The 25,139-nt window shown below is 28.1% G+C and overlaps 12 protein-coding genes across 12 annotated transcripts; 4 read left to right on the top strand and 8 right to left on the bottom strand.

The window, feature by feature from the left end:
• Window positions 1-1,264: 1,264 nt before the first annotated feature.
• cand_023190 (uncharacterized protein) lies at window positions 1,265-2,243 on the bottom strand (the record flags this gene model as incomplete). The annotated part of the gene is made up of 3 exons (XM_067212549.1): window positions 1,265-1,915; window positions 2,037-2,120; window positions 2,202-2,243. The coding sequence occupies 3 exons, from the start codon at window positions 2,241-2,243 to the stop codon at window positions 1,265-1,267; spliced, it is 777 nt and encodes a 258-aa protein (XP_067068822.1).
• A 550-nt stretch (window positions 2,244-2,793) lies between these two features.
• On the top strand, window positions 2,794-5,175 carry cand_023180 (uncharacterized protein; the record flags this gene model as incomplete). Its single annotated transcript, XM_067212548.1, has 1 exon — window positions 2,794-5,175. One exon carries the CDS (start codon window positions 2,794-2,796, stop codon window positions 5,173-5,175), a length of 2,382 nt encoding a protein of 793 aa, XP_067068821.1.
• Window positions 5,176-5,446: 271 nt separating this feature from the next.
• cand_023170 (uncharacterized protein) lies at window positions 5,447-6,082 on the bottom strand (the record flags this gene model as incomplete). The annotated part of the gene is made up of 1 exon (XM_067212547.1): window positions 5,447-6,082. One exon carries the CDS (start codon window positions 6,080-6,082, stop codon window positions 5,447-5,449), a length of 636 nt encoding a protein of 211 aa, XP_067068820.1.
• A 1,076-nt stretch (window positions 6,083-7,158) lies between these two features.
• cand_023160 (diacylglycerol kinase) lies at window positions 7,159-7,861 on the bottom strand (the record flags this gene model as incomplete). The annotated part of the gene is made up of 2 exons (XM_067212546.1): window positions 7,159-7,463; window positions 7,747-7,861. The coding sequence occupies 2 exons, from the start codon at window positions 7,859-7,861 to the stop codon at window positions 7,159-7,161; spliced, it is 420 nt and encodes a 139-aa protein (XP_067068819.1).
• A 55-nt stretch (window positions 7,862-7,916) lies between these two features.
• On the bottom strand, window positions 7,917-10,106 carry cand_023150 (uncharacterized protein; the record flags this gene model as incomplete). The annotated part of the gene is made up of 1 exon (XM_067212545.1): window positions 7,917-10,106. The coding sequence occupies one exon, from the start codon at window positions 10,104-10,106 to the stop codon at window positions 7,917-7,919; it is 2,190 nt and encodes a 729-aa protein (XP_067068818.1).
• A 443-nt stretch (window positions 10,107-10,549) lies between these two features.
• On the bottom strand, window positions 10,550-11,872 carry cand_023140 (adenosine kinase; the record flags this gene model as incomplete). The annotated part of the gene is made up of 1 exon (XM_067212544.1): window positions 10,550-11,872. The coding sequence occupies one exon, from the start codon at window positions 11,870-11,872 to the stop codon at window positions 10,550-10,552; it is 1,323 nt and encodes a 440-aa protein (XP_067068817.1).
• A 352-nt stretch (window positions 11,873-12,224) lies between these two features.
• cand_023130 (uncharacterized protein) lies at window positions 12,225-13,048 on the bottom strand (the record flags this gene model as incomplete). Its single annotated transcript, XM_067212543.1, has 6 exons — window positions 12,225-12,293; window positions 12,357-12,446; window positions 12,530-12,635; window positions 12,708-12,810; window positions 12,887-12,981; window positions 13,041-13,048. 6 exons carry the CDS (start codon window positions 13,046-13,048, stop codon window positions 12,225-12,227), a joined length of 471 nt encoding a protein of 156 aa, XP_067068816.1.
• Window positions 13,049-13,195: 147 nt separating this feature from the next.
• Window positions 13,196-14,590, top strand: cand_023120 (peptidyl-prolyl cis-trans cyclophilin-type family protein; the record flags this gene model as incomplete). The annotated part of the gene is made up of 2 exons (XM_067212542.1): window positions 13,196-14,313; window positions 14,458-14,590. 2 exons carry the CDS (start codon window positions 13,196-13,198, stop codon window positions 14,588-14,590), a joined length of 1,251 nt encoding a protein of 416 aa, XP_067068815.1.
• A 1,401-nt stretch (window positions 14,591-15,991) lies between these two features.
• On the top strand, window positions 15,992-16,351 carry cand_023110 (cold-shock DNA-binding domain-containing protein; the record flags this gene model as incomplete). Its single annotated transcript, XM_067212541.1, has 1 exon — window positions 15,992-16,351. One exon carries the CDS (start codon window positions 15,992-15,994, stop codon window positions 16,349-16,351), a length of 360 nt encoding a protein of 119 aa, XP_067068814.1.
• Window positions 16,352-17,454: 1,103 nt separating this feature from the next.
• Window positions 17,455-20,883, bottom strand: cand_023100 (NAD alpha subunit family protein; the record flags this gene model as incomplete). Its single annotated transcript, XM_067212540.1, has 1 exon — window positions 17,455-20,883. One exon carries the CDS (start codon window positions 20,881-20,883, stop codon window positions 17,455-17,457), a length of 3,429 nt encoding a protein of 1,142 aa, XP_067068813.1.
• An 807-nt stretch (window positions 20,884-21,690) lies between these two features.
• cand_023090 (uncharacterized protein) lies at window positions 21,691-23,817 on the bottom strand (the record flags this gene model as incomplete). The annotated part of the gene is made up of 1 exon (XM_067212539.1): window positions 21,691-23,817. One exon carries the CDS (start codon window positions 23,815-23,817, stop codon window positions 21,691-21,693), a length of 2,127 nt encoding a protein of 708 aa, XP_067068812.1.
• Window positions 23,818-24,568: 751 nt separating this feature from the next.
• On the top strand, window positions 24,569-25,138 carry cand_023080 (uncharacterized protein; the record flags this gene model as incomplete). Its single annotated transcript, XM_067212538.1, has 1 exon — window positions 24,569-25,138. The coding sequence occupies one exon, from the start codon at window positions 24,569-24,571 to the stop codon at window positions 25,136-25,138; it is 570 nt and encodes a 189-aa protein (XP_067068811.1).
• Window position 25,139: the final 1 nt, after the last annotated feature.

Raw genomic sequence — 25,139 nt, 5'->3', positions numbered from 1 at the left:
AGAAGTTATTTCTATCTGAATATAGAAACCTATAAGATGTATTTTAAAAAATAATAAATTAAAAAGTATTGAGTGATTATAACAATATAGAAAATTTATTTTTATATATTTTCATCTATATTAAATACCTAATACTTTATAACGACTTGATATATTTATTACTTATTGTATTACACTTAATTATTACTTAATCGAAATCATTACAAAATACATCTACAAATGACTAAAGTAGTTTTTTTTAATATTAAAATTCAATATAATATATTAAAATATGTATTGGTATTATTAAATTGTTTAATGACTTTATACTAATAAAAATTTAGTATTCAAATACTTAAATAGAAATTACAAGTTAGATTAATTATAAAATAATTTAATATCTTAGATCCTATACATATAAAAAAGATCTATTCATTAATTAATGAACAAATATATCATTTAATATTACTGTGAAATATCAATATTAATGTTTAATTTCTTAAAGTATTAATATTTGTTCAAATATTTAAAGTATTTTTAATTTTTATTCAATAATTCAAATTGTAAAATAAATTATCATTTAAATAATTCAAATATTTATAAAAATGAACTTAGGATTATTTGTTTTTATATAAGCATAAGCAATATTTTATGTATAAATATCATACAATACAAATACAAATATTAATATTATTTGAGATAATAAATAATTTGAAAACTTATTATATAATAGTATTAGTGTAAACTTAATACATAATATAGATACCCAATATTACTCACCATTACTGTATACAAATCTAAATCCAATATAAATATGTATGACTTTAAATTTAGTAGCTATTTAAGAGTACTATCCTCTAAAAAGATTGTATTAACACTTGTATTAATATCTTATAACATAGTAAATATTACTAATCACAATAATATTTGAATTTCAAAAATAATCTATATTATTATATCTAATTTCATTAACCTATTTTAATTTATTTATATTAATCATCTTTTAAATTATTATCACTTTAATAAAGGTCTTTTTATATTTATATTTTTTCTATATAATATATATAATAAACATAGATAACTTTGTTATCCAATGTATATCACTATGGATAATATTAAGCTAATTTCCAAAATGTTTATATACTCATTTAACAAAATCAAATTAATTGTAAAATTATTTATATCAATATTACTCTCATAATTTGATAATATACACTTCTAAATTTATCCAGTATCTAAGTACTCAATTATAATATTCCAATAAAAATCCTTCTATTTATTAAAGTCATTTTGTGGTATATTGAGATTTAAGATACCATATATGACGTCTTCCACCTCTAGCTGTTTGGTAAGCAATTTCTTCTACAACCTTCTTAACTAATTGTTTTGGCTGGAGTGTCCTATCTTCAATTTCTTTTATTGATACACCTTCACTACCTTTTTCTTCAAATATCTTGAATATATGTTCTTTTAGTGATTCAATATTATATTCTGAAATATTTATATTAGAACTTGATGATTGTCTTTTTTTAGTAGATATTGTTGTACTTGTATTTATTCTGTGATCATCCATATTAGAATTATAATCTGTAGATGATCTATGATTATAGTAAAGAAATGGTTGTGATGATGATTCATAAACTGCACCAACAATTCTTTTAGTATCCTCAATAGTTGAATTCTGCTTTAATGCATTTTCCTTTATTTTCTTTCTTATATCCTCATTTACTATACCACCTGATCTTTTTAGAGGATATATAGTAGATGGATACATAATCATTTTTTCGCCTGATTCATCTATACAATTCATAAATAAGTAGCCATTGCGAGATGTATTCCTTGAAGCTTTGCTATTTATATTAAACTTATCATCAACATTACCATTTGAGCTAGCACCTATTTCAGTTAACTTTACATTCTTAATTTGCCATTCTTCCTATAGTTAAAAAGAAAAAAAAAGAAGAAAAAAGAAAAATAATATTAAACAAAATGTTATAATAGAAAGTTACATAAGCTTATATTGCTAATATATTTAGTCTGAACTGAATTCAACTTACTAAACCATCACTATTTGTTGAGAGGCATCCTATTTGTTCTCCAGGCTGGGCATTCTTTATCAAATCTACTATTGAAGTAGGAATCTAAATGAAAGCTCATATTTAAAAGCCCTAAGTTAATTTTTCACTGTTTATAATATATTATGATATAATCCAAGATCATACCTTCAAAATAAGTTGATGATCTGTACATAAATGCAGATTCATGCTATATATATACACTGTATATACTTAATTTCACGTTCTACTAAATTCTTTTTTAGAATATAAAGAACCCTAAGGTAGTCTCCTATAGGGTTCGCGCTAATAAAGCCTTTATCTGGATCTGAATTAGGGTTTTATATAATAAAATAAAACCCTAAGAATTTTGTTAATTATAATATCTTTACTTATTAGAACATGATAAAATTATTAACATATATTATAAGATTTATGTTGATATTTAATATAATGTATATAATTGAAAATAACAATAATTCTAAAGAAACCCTAATTTCTAATGTTAATATAATTAGATAATTAGAACCACTGAAAGTAACAAATTTTATGTTATAGAAACTTAGTTTTATATATTATTTGAACGATGGAATGTCTTATTGTCTTATATTTAACTTATAGACATTTAATATAACCTGGTAACTTTGATTTATAGCGCATTCTGCTTATTATACTTAGAGGGTTTACATTAACAAGATAAAAAGAAAATAAGAAGGGAAAATAACTATAGGGAAGTAAATTGAACTTTTCTTAATTTTTAATGGAACAAATTATTGATTGCAACTCTAATTTCATAGGTAGCTTTAGTAATATTTGTGAAGAATTTAAGAAGAATAGTAATGTTTTTAATTATAACGTTGTAAGTATATTAGGAAGTCAAAGTACTGGTAAAAGTACATTACTAAATTTATTATTTGGTACAAATTTCCAAGTATTAGATAAGATTAATTCTGGATATTGTCAAACAACGAAGGGATTATGGATAAGTAGTAACTATAAGGTAATTGATAACTCTATTAATAGTAAAAGTCCACTTTTAATTTGGGATGTTGAAGGTACAGATAGTTTGGAACGTGGTGAAGATAGATTAACATTTGAACATAGAGCAGCACTTTATTCTCTTGCAATATCAGATTGTTTAATATTGAATATACCATTAATGAATCTAACAACATTTAGCTCATCTAATTTTGGATTACTTAAGGTAATTATAAATGCATGGTTTAATCTGAAATTCGAAGATAACGGAAGAATTGAAAGGACTAAAACAACTCTTCTATTTACTATTAGAGATGTGAGCTATTCAGATAAACAAGAAATGCTAGAAAATAAAATTAATCAGATAATTTCATTATTATGGGATAATATATTGAAGGAAAACAGAAATCATAAATTAAACTTAAATACCCAACATGAAAATAATACTTATAACTTAAATTCTATAGGTGATATTTTTGATATAAGGGTTTATGGAATACCTTCATATCCAATTGATAACAAGGGTTTTGAAATTGCTATTGGAAAGATCCGTAACGACTTATTTAATGAAATTCTTCCAAGTAAATACAGTAGAGGAATTCCAAATGATGGTTTTGCATACTATTGTGAATCTATTTGGAAGGTAATAGTTGAATGTGAAGAATTGAATATTCCTTCTCAAATGCAGCTTTTATCTCAATATCGTTGTGAAAATGTGAAATGTGATATTGCAAAACATTGTGAAGAAGAGATTCAAAGTTATTCTAACATAATGGAAAAAGGAAAGATTTCATCTAGGGAATTTGCAACATTAACATTTAGAATACTTCATTCTAATTTAGAGAAATATTTTGAAGTAGCAGCTAGATATTATTTACAAACAGCTCAAGAAATAGGAGTATGTTTAACTCAGATAATATTTTATGAATTCCAAAAGTTAATTGAGAAACGAGCAGCAAAAGAACGATATTTACTTAATTCTGATGGAGATAATATTGATTCCCTTGAAGAATCCAAATTTAGCATGACTTCTTGGATTCAGGAGAAAATGAAAAGATTTGACTTATTTTTATTAGAATGGACAACTGAATTTTCACCTCTGATTAACCAATTTAAAATTACAAATATGGTTATTGATTGTTGTGTTCCGGATATAATATTAATTAAGGAATCTTCTGAAGAAAATAAGATTCTTGTGAATTACAATATTTCATCCCAACGTGATCTATATAATGAAACACTTGAATTATATGCTCATAAAATACATCAAAAAGCTATACAAGAGTTTTTTGAAATTCTCTTAAAGGATATTATTAAAGGAATCACTCCACTAGTATCAGAATATATTATGACAAATTCTAATATGACTCCATCACAATACTGGGATAAAACAAAAGTTTCAATGAATGATCTTCATAATATTTTAGTTTTAAAGTTTCAATCAAAATGGGGTGAATTATTTACAAATTTAAATGAATATACAAACCAAGCTGATAAATATTTGAAGATTAATCAAGAAGTAGCCTTACAATTACTAATTCAATTTAAAGTTTTGTTGGAACAACAATCTAAATTTTTTCATCTTTATGCAATACAAAGGTTTAAAAAGGTGTTTGAATTAGATAAGGATGGTATACCTAGACAATGGATTGGTGAAAACTCTGAGAAAATTAAACAATACTATATTGAATCTAAGTTAAATGCAATATTAATATTTGATATTATTAAGAAACCTGAAATTGATAAATTTTTCAATTCAATAGAAAATCTTGATACTAGAATAGCAGATGAAAATATATCTTTTGATCTTGATACCTCAGAAATTCCTGAATTAGAAGCTAGGGCTATAGAGGAAATGGCAAATATATGTGCAAAAGCTCAACTACTCCAATCTACAGGATCTCAACCACAGTATATTCCATGGTGGATCTATCTCTTGTTAATTATTCTTGGTTTTGATGAATTTACTTACATAATATCTTCTCCTATTCTTCTTACTTTTATATTACTATTTTTCACTACAACATATGCCTATTTTACGGGGAATTTTTTTATATTTCTTCAAATTGGCCATAAGCTTATTGCCTCTACAAGTAAAATTTTACATGGAGCAACTGGAGTAATATCATCAGCTCTAAATTCTAATGATATAAATGGTAGATAATATATTATTGGAAACTTCTTCTAAAGAACTAATTATTTAGATAAGTTAATAGAATTAATGAAATCTACAACACAATACTAAGATGTGAATATTCAAATAATTTCTATATCAGCCATCTAAGTTCAAATTAATCATATAGAGGATTTTGTTTTCTAAATAGTTTTCTATTGAGAGAAAATTTACAATAGTATAATATTGGTTGAACAAATATACTAGTCAAATATTATTCTAATTCCTTTTCCTTTATATTCAAATTCTAGTGTTTTCTATACTAATTTAATATTTTCGAAATATTGGATACTGATTTAGATAAAAAATTATTACTTGTAGAAGATATGTAGCTTATAGCACTACTGGTTTTTTTCCCCTTACTCCGATTTTTTAATTTATCCTTTATACTTGTTGAACGCAATTTTAACGGTTCATTAACATATTTATGAATAAAATTGGGATTATCTATCGAAAATTGCACAGTACAGACTTGACTTAGTAGGTATGAAGCAGCACATTCTTTGCGGCTACTTATATCCTCTTCATTATAGTCTAATTTTCTTGCAATATCTTCAAGAGACTTAATATGTAATTCTTTATTAAGAGACGTCTCAATTTCCGTTATTTCCTCACTTGCAAGATCATAGTATGGTTTAACAATTTCATATGCTACATCTTTTGCTTTATCTAGATACACTTGACGATTGTTCATGGCTTTTGCTATAATACTTTGTGCATCACTCTCAGCTTGATGTAATCTATTAATTGCAGTATTAATATAGGTATTTTTTATTGAAGAAATTTCTAACAATTTCAGCTCAGTATCTGAATCTGCCTTGGAACTTATTGTATTGTCAACTGCAAGCTCGGAAGCCAGATCTATCGATGAATAAGAACAACATAGTAGAAACTTCATTGCTTCCAAAATTTCGGGCCATTAGATCCCTGACATTTTAAAATACTTGATGCTCGTCTCTCTTTCTTACTACCCTGGGGAAAAAGCTGCACACAATACTGAATACTTATTTTAGCGCTAGATAAACACACAGTAGTAGCTAAAAAGTAGAGAATAATACTATTGTTTTTTACTTTAATCATATGATTAGCAATATATTAAGTGAAATATATATAGTAATAGTTATAGTTATGGATTAGTACTAAACCTTCCTTCTAGGTCTCTTTATGTTTCAAAAGGTCTATATAAGGTAGAATACATTGCAAGATTTCAATTTCTCTCATAGTTAATTAAGCACTGTTCCGGGCATCTTGCAATATAATACCATCTATTTAAAGATAAATTTCATTAGCTTTTGAGATTCACCTTCACTGGAATTTTGAAACGAAAGTTTGAATTCTCTATCTCCTCTTAAAAGGTAGTTTATGTTATTCTTATTTGGAGAGTCAGCTTTACTATTTTAATTATAAGCTTTATCATCATTATCATTTTTATGATCATCTTTATAAACTTTATTAACATTAGGACCATTATATCCTCGAAATAAATCCATCTTTTCAGGAAATGAGATGAACTGTCCAATTCTTTTCGTAGTATTCATATAGGAGACAAATATAGAACTTATATCTACTAAAGCAGTAAAACTCACAAGTTCGAGTTTTTTATCTTGTATACTCTGTTTAACATTAAGAATATCACTACACTATTACTTGTATATTTTGTATCTTCAGAAGTTGAATATCTCTTAGTTGTTGAATACAAAGATGGACCCAACTTACTTGAATATTTCCAAATTTGAACTCCACCATCAAATAGATGCAATATTAAGAAATACCAATGAAATACTATTAGTTAATGTGGGGCAGGATTCATTTATAGGATGGTATGTACCTACTGGGTACATACCACAACCACAGTTACTACCATCAGTTAGATCTATAATAACTACTTACTTTATACTATAATATAAAGATAATTTCGATTTGCTATATATATTTACTGTAAATATTGATCCTGCTGTCCCATATAAGGCTCTATTAAGTGGTACATTTCCTATATGTTTCTACAGCAATCCTCACTTTAAATCCCTCCCCAAAACTAAGGTAATTTAAACATCTTTGTTTAGGCATCTTTAATTTCGCTGTATCTTGATTATAGGGACTAACTTGTAGAAAGCTTGTATCATTATCATATATTTCCACTTTAATATTCCAAACATTAAAATTTGTAACTTTAGAAGTTAATATACCATGAACTAAATCAACCATAGGATATAAGTTATCTTTTATAAAAATCATCTTAATGTAACTATACAATCCGAAGTTTTCTGCATATTCATTCCCTATACCAAAGGGTAAAACAACAAAAACGAGGTAATTCACGCTCTTACTCAAGTTAATACTAAAATTGTCTACAAAAGCACTTATATTCCCTTTTCTATTTGATTAATCATATCTATAAAATCAATATGAACTGTTATTCTTTCAACTTCCATAACAATTTCCTGCAAGTTACTCAAAAAAAAAGTTCTTAATATTACCTCCACTATATTATAAAATAAAAATATAAAAGCAAGTGGATCCCTAATATATTCATGACAGATTTTAAGACTTTAAGATACAGACCTGCACATTTACATTCATGAGAAACCTCACACAAGCCATGTAAGTTATTATTTATAGATTGATATTTATATATGTCTATAATTTTATTTTCATCTATAGAATCCCCTTCTTCCATTATTCTAAAATCGAAATTTTGGAGTATTAGTGGAAAATATCGCCTTAATGTTGCATTAAGGGGTGAACCCCTCATCTAAAGAACCTAACTGAGAAACCACCGCTTGATTATTATTACTATGATCCAATGTATCATCTATCAGTACCTCATCAGTATCTTGAGATTGTTGCACCAATTCTTCATCACTACTATATATAGAGTTTAGATTTTGTGAATAATTTTCAGCCAGCACAAATAATACTGAGATAAATTTATCTAGTATATTTAGATGTAGGTGTATAATACAAAAATCAAAATCATCCTGTATAAAGTAGTTTGGGGAACTTTTGTTATGACCATCTACTTTATTCTCATTTAAGTTGTCCATAGCTTTCGAAAATAAAGATCCGAAGATGTTAGGATTATGGATATCACAGCTAGGTGTAATCCCCACAACAGTAGCAATCTGAGATAAATTGTCTTTATTTACAATAACAAATCTATCTTGTAAATCATGGCCTTTACTTAAAACAGATACAAGAATATTACCAATAAGACGCAAATTATATGCATGACTAATCTCAATATCACTATATTCAACTAGAGTAAAGTAGTTGTGACGGATGAGTACACAATCATTTGTACTTGAAGTTAGTAATATTCGGACATATTTTATTGTAAGTGAAAGTAACTGCTTTGTCTCATCAATATACTGTTTGAAAATTCTCCATATGTTCTTTGTTTGGTTACTACCTATATAACTATTACCATCATTAGTGCAAAGTTGTAATAGTTGTAAAGCCACTCTAAAATTATCGCGATACATTAACTCCATTTTAGTTATATTTTCTATAGAGATACCAACAGGTATTGGTGTATCCTGTTTGTTAATCATTGAATTACTCTCTGATATATATCCTGATAAATTTGAAGTTTGACTACATCCAGTTAAAGTAGTATGTAATATTAAGGCCATGTCATATGAGGATATATGTGGGTGCATTCCTACATCAAGTACTACTGCAGGTAAATGCTTTATAAATGTTGAAATAGTTAAAGAAATTGAAGACTGACCATTATCAATCAGTGATTCAAATCCTTTCGGTAGTTCCGTTACTAATTTCTTAGACTGAAATTTATCCAATAAATAAAAATTTTCGGTAAACTCATCTAATGATAACCCTGCAGATACACGACCCATCATTATATATTCTCTATAATTCTCTATTTTCCACAAATTCATATTTGTGAATAATATATCACAACAATTTATTGCTTCTAGTAAATTCCAATGTCTATATAGCGGAATATAAAGATCCCTCCTAATATATTTTGGCCACTGTTTTCTATCATATTTACTCGTATTACTTTTAATATATTTGAGTAATATGTTATTTATTGTGTCTATATAAACTTTATAGTCAAGTGCTTCAATGTAGTGATTGAAATAATGCCAGCTTATACTTATGCTGGCATACCACAATACATTCCCGTTTATTCTATCTGATGAAAAAGCATTATTTAATGCTTGTAAAATAACAAAACTACTAGGGTCACCGGTATACTCTCCAAAATAACTATCATTATCTGAATTAGAAGTGTTAATTTCCTTATATGTATCTTTATCATTCGATTTACTGTCACTTAAATCTTTAGCTCCCATCAATATATCAAGATCATCTATTGTCTGTGATAGTGAGGGTAAAGAATTATTTATTGTACCCAAAGTCTTCTTTTGTTCATTATTACCTTTCTTTTCATCTTTTTTTTTATTTTGTTGTCTATTTAAGAAATTGATCTCCTGCTGTGATAAAATAACAATACAATTTTCCAATCCATTAGAATTTAAGAACAAATCGTCAATAATTGGGCGATGGTAGTCAAAAATCCAGAATTCAATATTTGCACTAAACCAAGATTTCATAAATGTCACTATGTTAACCATTGCTCCTAAATTAATTAATATGCAAACCTCAACACACTCTCTCTGGGTATTATATTTCTCGTATTCCTGTAAAATGCTTGATATTTCATTATAATGAGTGACACTATTTATTAAGCATGATATATTATCACGTCTTAAAAATTGATTCATCAAGATATTTAGTGTACATAATGAGTCCACATCACTAGAACAAAATATCCAGATACTATGATAAACCTGATTAATTATTAGCTGATTTCTATTGTGTGATGAAGATTGCACTCTTTCTGCAAAAGGAGTGTAATGCAAAGATACAAAATCAGCTGCTGGTAGAATAGGCATCTAAAAAGACCAAAATACAGCTATATACTCAACACCTACTTACTTTCTTCAGATGTACCTCACTATATATTTTTCTGACCTCATTAGTCTTATTCTGTATTCTCTGCTAATAATCCTTAATTTTATACTACCGGCCTTTGAGCTACTTTTCAAGCGCCACTAAAGTATAAGCTAAGTAAGAATGAGTGTTATTCTATCCCAGATAATGAAGTATTTGTAAAGTAAACCTTTTCAATAAAAAACAGAAGTCTATATATATTGTCTTTTGCTGTTACTTACTTTTAAGTTATTTTGTATATATAGTTAATATTATCCCATTTACTTTTATTGACCTTGTATCGTTCTTAATTTCTTGAAAAAGCTTCAACTCTCCTATAATTTGTCACTAATTTCCATTATGCTACCCAACCATCAGATCAAGAATAATTCTATCTGTCACTTTCTTATATCTTCTTTATTAAGTCTCTCTTTGTATTTGCAACTTTAAACTCTTTCAAAGCACCGATAAGTTCCTGTTCCTTCAGTGTCTCTATAGAGTCAAAAGAACAACCAACATTTTGTAATATTACTGACGCTGCATAAATTCCTAGATAAATACACTCATGTAAAGGATAGGACTTTGCTAGACCATACATTAAACCACCCTGGAATCCATCACCACATCCATTAAAGTCAACTTGTTTCTCTTCAGGTACATGTATACAGTTGTAATAATCAATAATCCCCCTTATTTGTTCAGTATTCTCATTTTCTCTTTGGACTAACATTAAAGGATATTTCCCACGAGTACAAATTATCTTACATGCTGCTTTAACATATTCAAATATTTCTAACAAAAGATCTTCCATCACTGTACTTGGAGTTTCACTGATCTTATTTCCTAATATCTCTTCTTTCTTAGTTATTTTGATGGTACTTCTCAATACTAACTTTTTATTAGTAAACTTAGAGTCTTCATTACTATTTTGCACTGTAGTATAGTTACCCTCAAGTGTAGTTAAATTTGAACAATCGTTATAGCTACCACTCTTAACTATTCTAAAATCAGATCTCGAATTACATTTGAGAATTTCACATAAACTTACAAATTCTTTTGAGTTTCCGATTAAGTAATCAACATAAGGTAGTAACAAAGTAAGCTGCTTAATATACTTCTGAGTAATATATACTGCCGAAAGATTAAAAATAAAAGTACTAAAATTTTTGTTACAGACCTTTGCGGCTTCTATTACTGCATCAAAACATACTTCCACAAAGTAACCACTAGCAGCAACTATGCTTGCATTATGTAGTACCTTCTGCAGTGAAGGTCTTAAAAATGTTGCCATAGAATATTCTTTTGCTGCCCCAAGAGACGCCAGCAAAGTTCTTTCTTTGTTAGTTATAAAGGCTGCACAAATTGCTGTCTCTAGTTTAGAATTCTTACATATATTAAATTCACTTTTAATCCCCAACTCTACAAGTAGTTCTTGCATCAAAATTCCACGAGAGTCATCACCTATACTTCCAGTAAAATATAGCTCTATATTATCATCATTTTTAAAAAATCCTTGACATACTCTCAATGAATTTAAAAGTGATCCACCAACTACAAAGTTCACGTCTTTCTCCCCACTCATTATAGAATGAATTAGTTTAAGAGTATTTTCATCATCTCTTACAGTAGCAGACCCTAATTCTAATCCAAGGCTTTCAATCTCTTCTTTAGTCCTTTGTATGATAATGTCCAATAGAGGGTTACACATAACTAAAATGCTGAGAGTCATTGTATAAAATTGCAAATTATTTTATACCAAGTTTTGACCTTAATGTACTTCTTACACTGAAATTTCTAATTTGTCCACGTAATACTCAAAGAATTTGCATATTGACATGTATCAAAAAAGATATCCACATATAATGCATGCATATGTAGTAACAAGAAAAGTTATATGTACATGTATCCACGTGTATGCATGCATATATTTTCCCTATCATATTGCTTTAAAAGCTATTTTATACATTAAAGAAAAGAAGTTAAAGTGATGTATTTTACTTTTAAATAACTAGTTTGTCTATCTATTATCTATTAAAAATGCCATACCGAATCTAAAATTCGTTATGCTCATACACTAGTACTTATTTGCTTTCACATCTCACTATCATCCCACAACCAAGGAAGAAACCAAAACTTACAGCTCCTCCAGCCTATAGTTAAAAATTATAATTGAAAAATTCAATATAAAGAAATCTATTTAAAGAATAACTTACAATAGATATGGGAATTGCTAGAAGATTTCGATGTTTAGCAGCAGCATATACGCCAGTTAGTGCTCCAAATATCCCACCAACAGAAGCACCCTATTATTCGAAGAATGGAGATCATAATAGATTAAATTTACAAATTCAAAAACTTTCAGTAAAACTATTTACTTTACACTTACCATTTTCATACCCATCTTTATATTTTCAAGACAAGCTCGTGTTCTTGGACTAAACTCAAGATCAAATATAGACTTTTTACTATTTGGAAAACGTTGTTCATAAGTTCTACAAGAGAATCGAATCATAGATATTTATAGAAAATTTCAGTAATAATACATTTTAGATAATTAGGCTAACCTTGTTTCAGAGTCAATACTTCTTCCAGGTGGTGCTGAAAATCCTTTGAATTCTTTATGAAAAAAAGAATGATCTTTTATATGCTTTAGAGAATGCGGAATTTCTATTCGAAAAAAATTAAGAGAATATTTGGTTGAATTATAAGGAAATATTATTGATTTAAAATAAGAAAAACTTACCAGGTGGAGGTGCAAATGGAGATCCACCCGGAGGAGGGGGAACAAATTCATCAATAGGAGATGATATATTCTTCTTCTCTGCACTTGAAAAGGGCCTGAAAATTTAAAATAGTATTACTGTTTTGAAATTTATCAAAAATTTTACAAAACTTACCAAGTCATTTTAATAAATAAAAAGATAGAAAGTTTAAGTTATTACTCCGCGTGTTAAATGTTTGCCTAAAATACCCGGGACATAAAGATCTGATTAACTATACATAAAGTTTATAATTCGTTAATCGATTTTTAAAATAGTGAATATGTATATTGATGTCTGTACTTGTAAGTACAAGTCTTGGAGATATTGTTATTGATTTATATATAAAAGAATGCCCAAAGGCTAGTGAAAATTTCTTAAAATTATGTAAGATAAAATATTACAACAATAGTTTAATACACAGTGTTGAAAAAAACTTCCTAATACGTACAGGAATATCGGAGGAATATGGAAATATATCAATTTTTGGGATTCTAAAAGCTCTGGAATTTTTGAATTTTAAAACATGTAAAAGTGATGACAGTAAAGTAGCTTCAGTTGATGCCGAAACTACAGGATACAAAGAAGATTTTGCCGAAAATCCCTTCATACAAAAAAAAGAACAAAACCCTGAACTTTATAATAGTATATTAAATTATTCAAATCGTAATATTAAATTATCTAGGAATAATATACTTGACTGTATAAGTCCTCGTTTTAAATTTTTCAAAGATGAGATTTGTCCAAAACTGAGACATAATAAAATTGGACTAATAGGAATGGCCAATAATAAACCAAATGAAAATGGCTCTGAATTTTACATTACATTATCTGAAAATTTGGATTACTTGGATGAAAAACATACAATTTTTGGTATGGTTGAAGAAGGTTTAGATGTGGTCCAAAAAATAAGTGAAACATTAACAGATAACGATAATTCTCCTCTTAAAAAATTATATATTCTACATACTAGTATATTGGATGATCCCTTTCCAGATCCTTGTAATTTACATCACTTTATTCCATCTGAATCACCCCCTGAAGTCACTCACATCTATGATAACGAACCTAGAGATAATCTAGAAGATCACGATGAATTGAGACTTATCAATACCATTAATGAGAGACAAGCAAGATCAAGAGCTATTACATTAGAAATACTCGGAGATATACCAGATGCTGATATTAAACCCCCAGAAAATGTTTTGTTTATATGCAAATTAAATCCTATAACAACTGAGGAAGATTTAGAACTCATATTTTCTAGATTTGGTCGTATTTTATCTTGCAATATTGTTTATGATTGGAAAACAGGTGAATCCTTACAATATGCCTTTATAGAATTTGAGAGCAAACAGGATTGTGAGTTAGCACTCACAAAAATGCAAGGTGTTATAATTGATGATAGAAGGTAAGTCCATTTGTAGACAAGAACTGTAAGAGAAGTACCACTTATTTATCTGTTAAATATTTCCTTTAAAGACATCTTAAGGAATATAAAGTGTCTTTTTTTAATTATTTATTTTTCACTAAGTTTAACTATTGTTTAATTTAGAATCCATGTAGACTTCTGTCAATCTGTTTCGAAGCAGTGGTATGAGTATAGAGGACGTAAGAAGAGAGGAAGACTTAATGAACTCAAGAATAAGAATATGTATAGATCAACACATAAAAAAAACTTTAATTAGTATAGAATGAAATTAACCTCAATTTTATTTTTTTATACTCTACCTTGTAGCATTGTTTATTGGATAACACTTGAAGCAACAATATAGAAATGAAATGTAAGTTTAAAGCAAATAAGTTCAATTTGATAGTTAAAAGTATACAATTATGGAAATTTCTTTTATTAAATTATTTGTAACTAGTAAATATTAGTATTTAAGTAAATTAATTAGTTATATAACTATATGCTTAATATAGAAATTATATTTATTTTATTAAATATTTATGAATATTTAAATAAGCCAATTACAAAAAGTGGGTAATTTGATTTGTACTATCAGCTGAGTTAGAGCTTATAATTTGTTATAGCTATACTTATAACTTACTCTGCAAAATTTCATGTTGCTTGCTATAACTAAGACACTTGGAGACTAATTACAGTGATCTCTACAATTACAAGAAATTATATACTTTTATATCCAAATAGATGTTTATGTCAAATAATGTGGTTATCTAATTATTTCATTACTTTGGGGTTATATATACAGCATTGTAAATATTTTACTTCAGTTAACTTTTTTTTTACTTATCTTTAAATTAACTAAAAGTGGAGTTATTGAAGTATGTTTAATTTACATCACTTCCATCTAATTATTAATAAAGCACCCTAATCCCCTTTTATAGATTCTACAATACATACAATTAACTAATATGTTCCGGATAAAATGTTAAATTTACTAGGATTATTTATTGCAACCCTTGAAAGACTGATTCATGTAATTATAGTGCCCATTCCCTGTCTGTAATATAAGTTAATAATCAGGTTTTTACATGCACATAACTTTCCACAGTAGCAAAGAAAGTAGTGTTGTTTATATATATACCTAATTAAATATTATATATAAATATATCATAAAATTTCTACAATACACTACCCTGGAACTTAGAGTATAAAATTAATGAAAGATCCTAACGATCAATTTACAGTATATAAGTATTATAAGCTTTATAACGGTATATATATAATTAAACTACTTCACTTTTAACTGTATCTTCTATAATCTATCGCAATTTTTAGATCTAAAGTTTTGTTTTAGATTTTGAAGCTGTCTCAGATTGTTTAGACACATACTTTGTGTCTCGTCTCAAATTGTCTCAGGTATCGATAATATTTGTTTTGATGATTTAAGAGTACAGTCTCATTGTAGACTATCACTATGTGTAGCAATACAGCTACTAGTGGAGTAAAACCAAGAGCTATTTAAAGTATATTCTAGACTAGACAACTCTTCTTAAAAACTAGTACAATACTTGTTGGCCTGGCGGTTGTGGACAAAGAAAGTCGAATATTAGTGAAGTAAGCATTCTATCTCTCTAATTTCACTTTACTGCATAATTAATAAGATAAACCACTACGTTAAATAATGCCACATTCAGGAGTTTGCAAGTGGTTTGACTCAGCAAAAGGTTTTGGATTTATTACACCTGATGATGGATCTGAGGATATATTTGTGCATCAACAAAATATTAAAGTAGAAGGTTTCAGATCACTAGGACAAGCTGAACGTGTTGAATATGAAGTTGAGACAGATGACAAGGGTCGCAGAAAGGCAGTTAATGTATGTGGTCCAAATGGTGCAGCTGTTAAGGGTGATACACGTCGTCGTGGCCGTGGACGTGGTAGAGGCATGAGAGGACGTGGCAGAGGTAGGGGCAAGAGTCGTGGTGGTCTTTCTCAGTCATCAATAAATCAAAATTCAGTTAATCAGACAGCAAATAACTAGCTACAACTTGAATAATTAACCACTTTTGTACAGAAACCTCTCTTAAATTCGATTAATCTTTTACATAATAGATACTACTGACAATTATTTTTAGCTTTAACTATTATCTCTTCTATTTGTTGTGAATATCAAATATAGGTAGAAGTTATTGATATATATTTCAACTACTTCAAGAATTATGAGCTATTTTAAGACATAGATGATGTAGATTCTATATTTGAAGTCTTTACTTTCGTAAGCTCAAGATATTTACAATTAAAGAGAAGATATTGGAAGAGTATTTTGGTTTAAAGATTAAATTTAACAAAAGAAAATATCAGAGGATTTATTTGAGTCTGTAGTTAATAATTTGGATGTATTTATCCAATTAATATTATGGTGGTGGTTTTAGATTCATCACTAAATATTTTAAACATTAAGTTATTTTAGATTAATCCTAGTTGATTAAACTTAATATTTTAACGTTATAGATGCACTATTATATAACGAATTAAAATTAAACTTTTATTTTACGAGGGAATTCTACTTTACCAAGCCTGTGAAATTAATAGATTACTTTGGTTCATATCACATATGGTATTCTTTAGGCTAGTTCCTCACCTTATTCAACACTAAAGGTAACATAATATTTATACTATATATCAGTATATATTGGTAGATATTTAACTTAAATCCTGTGAGAAATTTGATACCTATTAGTTGCCTCTAGTGCCTCTCTTGTAACTACCAAAACAATAGTTAACTTATCCCAAGTACTCTATAACTGCAAACCCACATTTTACAGAATTTAAAGGCCTATATAAACCAATATTAACTCTAAAGTACTAAGATTGGCATTAACAGTTCCTATTTGCAATTTATTTAAGTAAAAATATGAGAATCAAAATCATAAACTATTATTTCAACTACCTAATAATTCACTCCTTTGAAATCTAAATGGTTAGCTTTGTGATTATATTCACTCTTAGAAACTCTATTCAGGGTCTATATATTATATTCACGAAATTCCCCAAACTTATTTATATACTTAAGATAATATAGAATTTTTATATTAGAAACAAAAAATTTGCAAAGCTTAAATAGATCAATTATAGTGTATAGGTTTATGCAATAAGAGAATAGCTATGATCAGTTTCTGTATTGTTGAACATGGATAACATTCTAGCTGTGACATAAAATCCGCCAACAATATTAATAGCACTAAAGAAAGTGGCAAGAAGAACGAACAGTGAATATACTTGGAATGTAAAGAATATATTAACTGGTCCACATTCAAGCATTGCTCCAATAATAATAATTCCAGATAATGCATTTGTCACAGACATCAAAGGAGTATGTAGTGAAGGAGATACGTTCCATACACAATAATATCCAATAATTACAGATAAAACAAATGCTAAGATATTATTTAGTGTTTCAGAGTCCAAACCAAATCCAAATCCAATTGAAATTCCCAAGATTAGAGATACAAAAACAAAAAACATTACATCCGAGTTCAAGATTCGATTTAGATCATTACCACGTGATATTTCTATACTTGATGTAGATATATCTTTTTCATAATTTCCTGCCGATATCTCTATTATGTCTTTAGATTTGGGTCGCATCTCTGGTAAAATATATCTTACTTTATTGTCCATTGTAACGACCATAGACTTCATTAATTCATCATTTACATCTATAGAAAAATGTTCTGCTCCTCCAAGCTCTTCCATTAAATGTACTATATTCATACTAAATAACTCGGATGCCTGTGCAGGCATAGTAGCTGGAAGATTAGTTAAACCAATAATAGTAACACCACTAACTTCATCTTCAAAAATCTCATTATAATGTGTTAATTCACAATTACCTCCCCATCCACTGTTTCTATCTGCCATTTCTGCTGCCATATCTACTATAACACTTCCAGGTTTCATAGACCTTACCATCTTTGCTGTAATAATTTTAGGAGATGGCTTACCTGGAATTAAAGCAGTACTTATTACTACATCACAAGATTTTATCATTTTACTATATAATGCTTGCTGGGAATCTTGATATTTTTTGCTCATTTCTCTTGCGTATCCATCTATAGTTTGACCCTCTTCTTTTATAGATACTGCTACAAACTTGCCACCTAAACTTTCTACTTCTTCCTTTGTTACTAATCGTATGTCATTTGCATATACATCGGCACCAAGATTACGAGCTGTAGCTATTGCTTGCAGTCCTGCAACTCCTGCTCCTATTACAAATACTTTTGCTGCATCTACTCTACCTGCAGCTGTAATTGAAGGTTTAGAAAGCTTTGGTAGACGAGCAAACGCCTCTATAACAGCTCTGTAACCAGCTAAATTGCTCATACTACTCCTAATATCCAGGCGTTGAGCTCTAGTTGTTCTTGGTACTTCATCCAATGCAACTGTTGTTACTCCTTTTTCAGCTAATTGCTGTAATAGGTTGGGATTTTGTGCTGGCCATATATTACTGACCAATACTTGTCCTGAAGTCATATATGAAATTTCCTCCTCAGAGGGTTTTTGTACTTTTATAATCACATTTGAACGACTTATTACGTCTTGTTTGGTTGCCAAAATAGTGCAAGAAGCATCCTCATACATATTATCACTATACTTGCTATAATTTCCTGCTCCACTTTCAACTAAAACTCTAAAACCTATTTTTCTTAACTTCTTAACATAGTTTGGAGCTATTGCAACAAGTTTTTCTTTTTCAGAATCCTCCTTTAGAACTCCTAGAGTTAAAGAAGGAGTTAGATATTCCTCAGAGTTAGAACTACCACTTTTCTTAGTTGATTCAGCTGATCCAGTACCTTTAGTATCATCTAATTGTTCTATATTTGAATCATTATCAGAATCTATTGAGTCATCAAGAAGTTTGGTTGTTTTCTCTGGTACATAAATATTTATATTTGAAAGTATCTCAGTCAATCTATCCTTAGCATTGCCAAAAAGCATACGCGTATTAGGTTTGAAAAATAAAGGATTATCAATAGCTGCATAACCACGACCTAAACTTCTCTTTGAGACAATAACTTTCTTAGCTTTCCAAACTTCAATTACAGGCATTCCATGAATTTTAGAGTTTTTTTCTAATGCTAGAGGGTTTACTGTATCATTTGCTCCAATAACAAGAACTACACCAAAATCTTCCATATGAAGATTAACTTCTTCCATTTCCTTAACAATAGAATAAGGGACCTCAGCTTCTGCAAGTAAAACATTCATATGCCCTGGCATACGTCCAGCAACAGGATGAATTGCAAATTCTACATTAATTCCACGACTTCGCAATGCCTGTGCTATAGAAGCAACTTCAGATTGGCAACGAGATACTGCCATTCCATATCCTGGAACAATCAAGACCTTCTTGACAGATAAAAGATCTCGTGCAACTTCAGCGCTTGTTGTCTCAGTTACTGAAGACATGTCATATAAAACCTCACCTCCTTCAGCATCTGCTCCTAATTCATCCCATCCACCAAAAATAACATTTAAAAGTGATCTATTCATACTACAGCACATAACATATGATAAAATGGTACCAGAAGATCCAATTAATGCTCCACAGATTATGAGTACATTAGAGTGAAGCATAAATCCAGTAAAAGATGTTGCCCATCCAGAATAGGAATTTAGCATTGATATCACGACTGGCATATCAGCACCACCAATAGATGCCACTAAATGCAAACCTAATATCATAGAAGCTAAACTATTACCATATAAAAAGTATGTCCTCATTGACAAATCATCAAATGCAACAAATAAACCACACATTGCAATAATGCCAGATAATAACAATGTATTTATGAAATGCTTACCTGGAATTTTTAATGAGTTATTTGGAAAAATATCATGTAATTTTCCAGCTGCAACAATACTACCTGTGAAAGTAAAACTAGCTATAAATTCTCCAATATATATTTCAATAGCATGTACAATCCCAGTATGAACACTTTCAGGTGTAAATGGACTCCACAAATTTGCATATGCTACTAACATAGCTGCTAGTCCTACAAAAGAATGGAATAAAGCTACTAACTGAGGTAAATTTACCATAGAAACAAAATGTGCAATCAGTAAACCAATAATAGTAGCAGCACAAAATGGAATAACAAACATCATCCATTGTAGAGAAAATCCAGGTTGTAAGATTGTCACAGATATTGCACCAATCATTCCTAACATTCCTACTAAATTACCTCTCTTAGCAGTTTCTGGCGATGATAAGCCACGCAAACAAAATACAAAACATAGAGAGCTGAATATATCAATAGCAATAACCATTGTCATATAATGATCTATATTATTAAGGTACTTTCTGAATAATTCTTGATATTTATCTAATAATGACTGAGATGGAATATATTTTGGAACCATTGGGGAGTTCTTGGCCCTGTCCTCCGATTGAGAACCTCTTAAGTAATTAACTGACCTTTCATTTTCTAAACTCCTCAAACAGTTACAAGTATTAGGAATAAGTAAAGTTCCCAAAACAAAGTATAACACATACTTGAATAGAAGCATTGCTTAATTAGCCTTTGTCTTGTGAAGTCTTAATGAAAAACCAGAAAAAAATTCTTATTGTAAACCAATATTACCTAAGATTGTTCCATCCAAATTAAAGGTAACTTTTAGTAAAATTTTACAGCCTAAGTTTAGATTTAGACACCTTTAAAAGATACAACAAATTAGAGTAGCTGTACTACACTCAAAGAGCATGCAATATTTTAAGACTATACTATCGAGACTAACACGCATTGTCGCGAGCAGGGCGGTAACAGGCAAATTTTATAACTGCTGTGCAGTTATTTAGTTACTACTCTAAGAGTAATAATGAGTAATTATATACCTAATAATATATCAAACCGAAACAAATATAGCACATAAAACTTCTTACTATTTACTTTTCATCTTTCTTCTTATATAATTTAGAGATCTATTAGAAACTATACACTAGAGAATGTAATCGCTAGAAATGCAAACCTGCTGTAGGTAGAGTTTTGGGAAAACTTGGGAGTATAGCTGCTATATATATTATTTTTAAAAGATTAGTATCCATACTCTTAGGTGGCTAAATATATATATATATTATATATAGTGTATGCATTGGTAGTATAGTAGGTATCGATTCTTAAAATACCTGTATTAACTAGCAAATAATTAGTGCCTTATTATTTTCATTGTAAAGTTATAGTCAAACTAAATATGATACCTTAATTTTGCTGGGATAAATTAATAGGTTTTAAATAACTAAATTCTCAAATACATTAAACTTTTAAGTTTTTAGCCTTTGAAATTTATAATTTGAAATGGAGTAAAGAAATTGTAAGATTAATTTTTCTTTTCTTCAGAACTTTTAACTATATTATCTATACCTAAATTTCTCCAATATTTTGTCCCCAAATTGAAAAATTTGAAAGAAACAAAATTAGTTATAGCATTAAATAAAAAATTTGAGACTGAAAGAATAAATGTTCCAGTTTTTCTCTTTTTATTTTGATTTTCATGAGTCTCTGTATCTTCAATAATATATTCATTTGGACCCTCTATTAATCTTTTATATCTTATCCTGGTATCAATATTGCGTATAAAACGGCCTTTATCACTATGTTCACCACGATATATTGAACTAGTATTCTTTGAATTTGTAACTCGTGATTTATATTGAGAGTTAGCTTGTATTTGAATATTATTTATATTTTGTTTTTGAAAATGTCTATTATATCGTAATCTTGTTACTCTTTTTGGTGCTCCTGCATTCCTCCTCTGTACTTCTAAAGAAAATTTGTAACATGTTTTAGAGCCATATAATATAGCAGATACTTTATCATGCGGCTTTTCCATTAAGTTAGTCTTTATAATATTATCCTTCAATTTATTAGAGCTAATATCATGAATATTGTCTGAGGAGAGAACAATGAAAGGATATAAAGGTTCATCAATGTTTTGAAATTCCGGGCAAGAAATGTATACAGATAACCCAGATTTTGTTTGAAATAACAAATAATTATTGATTCTATTAACTATCATGTGGATTATCCCTTGATCTCTCGTCAATATTTCGTATAGAGTGAGTGATTTTAAAAAGTTGGATTTTTCTGGGAATATAGCAGACCAATTATTTAATGGTATATTTATTATAGAATTATTTTCAAATTTAGACTTTGTGAAATCACCAGTTAAAATATTTTTATTATTTGACATTGACTTCTGACCCATTTTATCTAATAGATCTATAATTTTGAGTTCACTATTATTATTTATATGAATAGAATAAAAATCCTTAAATCCATTATAGAAATATTGTCTCTTAAAATCTAAAAAGTTAATAATATTCTTTTTTCGCAGTGTAGACACTACTCCACAACAAATTAATTTATTAGTAATCTCACGACAATCATGTATTTTGTTTTTATTTTCTAAAGTTCCGAAATGAATATTTATTGTTAAACAAGTACCCTGTTCAATAGGAATCTCTGCTACTCTCTTTTCATTTTGACTTAATTCATTTACTATAAATGGTAAGTCAACATCTAAATTTTTCCATTTGACTTGTGAATAACTTATAAAGTTACAATAACATATTCTAGGGAAGCATCTATATCCTATTATCTTCCTCTTAAGTATATAAAGTAATTCTTTAGTTGCAAATTCTTTTTCTGCATAAACTATCTGATTTGATTTTGAGAGATAGTTCATACGAATACAATCAAGCAAATCCCTTTTATTTTCTTCTGTTATAAAAACTCTTCTTTTTAATATATTTAAAATGACATCAAATAGCAAATCCTCACTTAAAACATTTAGGTCATCTGCTCTAAAAATAGAAATCCAATTAGATATTTCCTGAGGTGACCATGAGTATAAATTATACTTTAAAAATTTTATTAAAGACTGAAAGTGGAGTTTAATAAATACTTTACAAAGTTCATTTATATCTACCAAGAGTTTTATTCCCCTCGAATCTTTTAAGTCTACAATATCATTTAAATCATTCTTTGAGGTAAAAGAAAATAAATCTAGTAGTTCATAATTATATAAAGATACAAATAAATTGTTGCAAGTCATACCTAAATCCTCCAACATTAATGAAATACAAGATAATGAGGATAATAAATCACTTGAACAATTATTTAATATATATATAATATGATGTCTCAATAAAGATGCAACATAGAAATTTGTCCCCATATCTTCATTACATTTATTGATTTCAATTTTTTGTAAAATTTCATGAAGAGTACTTGTCTTTAAATGTGAAAGTTCCTTTATATTTATTAAACAAATATTCTGAGATACATATGAAACAAAATCCTGGTAACTTAGTTGAAAAATTAAAGACTTATTTTTATTATATATATATATAGATTTCTTTTTATTCTTGTAAAATATATCTAAGAATAAAGATAGTTTTAGTGGGAATAATCTATCCAAAATAGAATTAGATCCTTCATTCATATTATATATTGTTGAAAGTACAACAAATTTATGCCAAACATATATATATCAATAGTTCAATATTCATTATCCTCTTTATATACTAATAGGATTAATCTATAGAACAGTGGCATCTATTTTAATTTCAACTTCTAGGTATTTATTGAGAAAAATAAGAAGGTTGAATTTCATATACCACCTATAAAAAGATTAATCCACTTATACAATAAAATAATCCAATTTAACTTGTTATGTTAGTTAAAAGTAGTATTTATAATCCTAGCATCAATATATGGCACCAACTTTATAAAGTAGTTCAATATAATTCTTTACCTCTTACAAAATATTATAGACCTATCCCCAAAAAAAAGATATCGAACTAATTATTTTATTTATCTCTAATACAATCAAACTTTGAAAACCATCAATTAATAATAGAATAAGAGTTTAGCGCTGTAGCTAGCAATTAGAACTTTGGCTCAAGTAGAATAAACAATTTAACAAATAGAAAAATTATATTTCTGCTAAACTATGTAGACTTAACCCTTGTGAATAAAACTCATCATATATTTATATTATTTTTATTTTATTTAAGTTCTCCAAAGGTTAAATATTAGAAAATTCTATTTTGAACAATACTTTCTTAATAAGCTCAACTATATATCTGTGAATCATTTTAAATACTCCAATCCTATATAAATTATTGAATAATTATACTTTATATACTCTGGATATTTCTATTTATATATCTAGCTTTTATAAAAAGCCAATAATGCAACTTTATAAAATTGGGGCTTTGTGTAAAAACCCTAACTTAGGGCTGGGATTTTTAAAATATAATCTAAAGAGATCACTTACTGGATTTAATTATATTCTGGATATAAAAGAAATGTATAAAGAAACTATAGATAAAAGTAAAAAATTCTATTTTGAAAATAAAGAGGAGATAGATAAGAATTTTATTTATATTTTTCAAAATAATCCTCTAGTACTATTTATGGAAGGAACTCCAGATTATCCAATGTCAGAACTTAGTTCAAACACATTGAAAATATTTACAGTATCACAGGTTAACCAGTTCCTGGCTATAGATGTATTACAACATCCTGGAATTATGGGTTTTGCTCTTAGTTGCAATCCTAAATATGATAGATTTCCTATATTATATAAATTTGGTAAATACTATGCAAATCACGATAAAATCTTGGAACTTTTTGAAGATGGAAAATTGTTAGAATCATTATTCTGTGAAAAAGTGAGAGCAAATATTAAAAATACTAATACTAAAAATAAAATTTTTAAATCAAAATTGAAATCCGAAATTCCAACTTACCTATTCTAAA

Source organism: Cryptosporidium andersoni, assembly GCF_001865355.1.
Source record: "Cryptosporidium andersoni isolate 30847 chromosome Unknown contig_17, whole genome shotgun sequence".
NCBI lineage: Eukaryota > Apicomplexa > Conoidasida > Eucoccidiorida > Cryptosporidiidae > Cryptosporidium > Cryptosporidium andersoni.
Note: the sequence above shows the minus strand (reverse complement) of the source record. Positions and strands in the feature narration are given on the sequence as shown.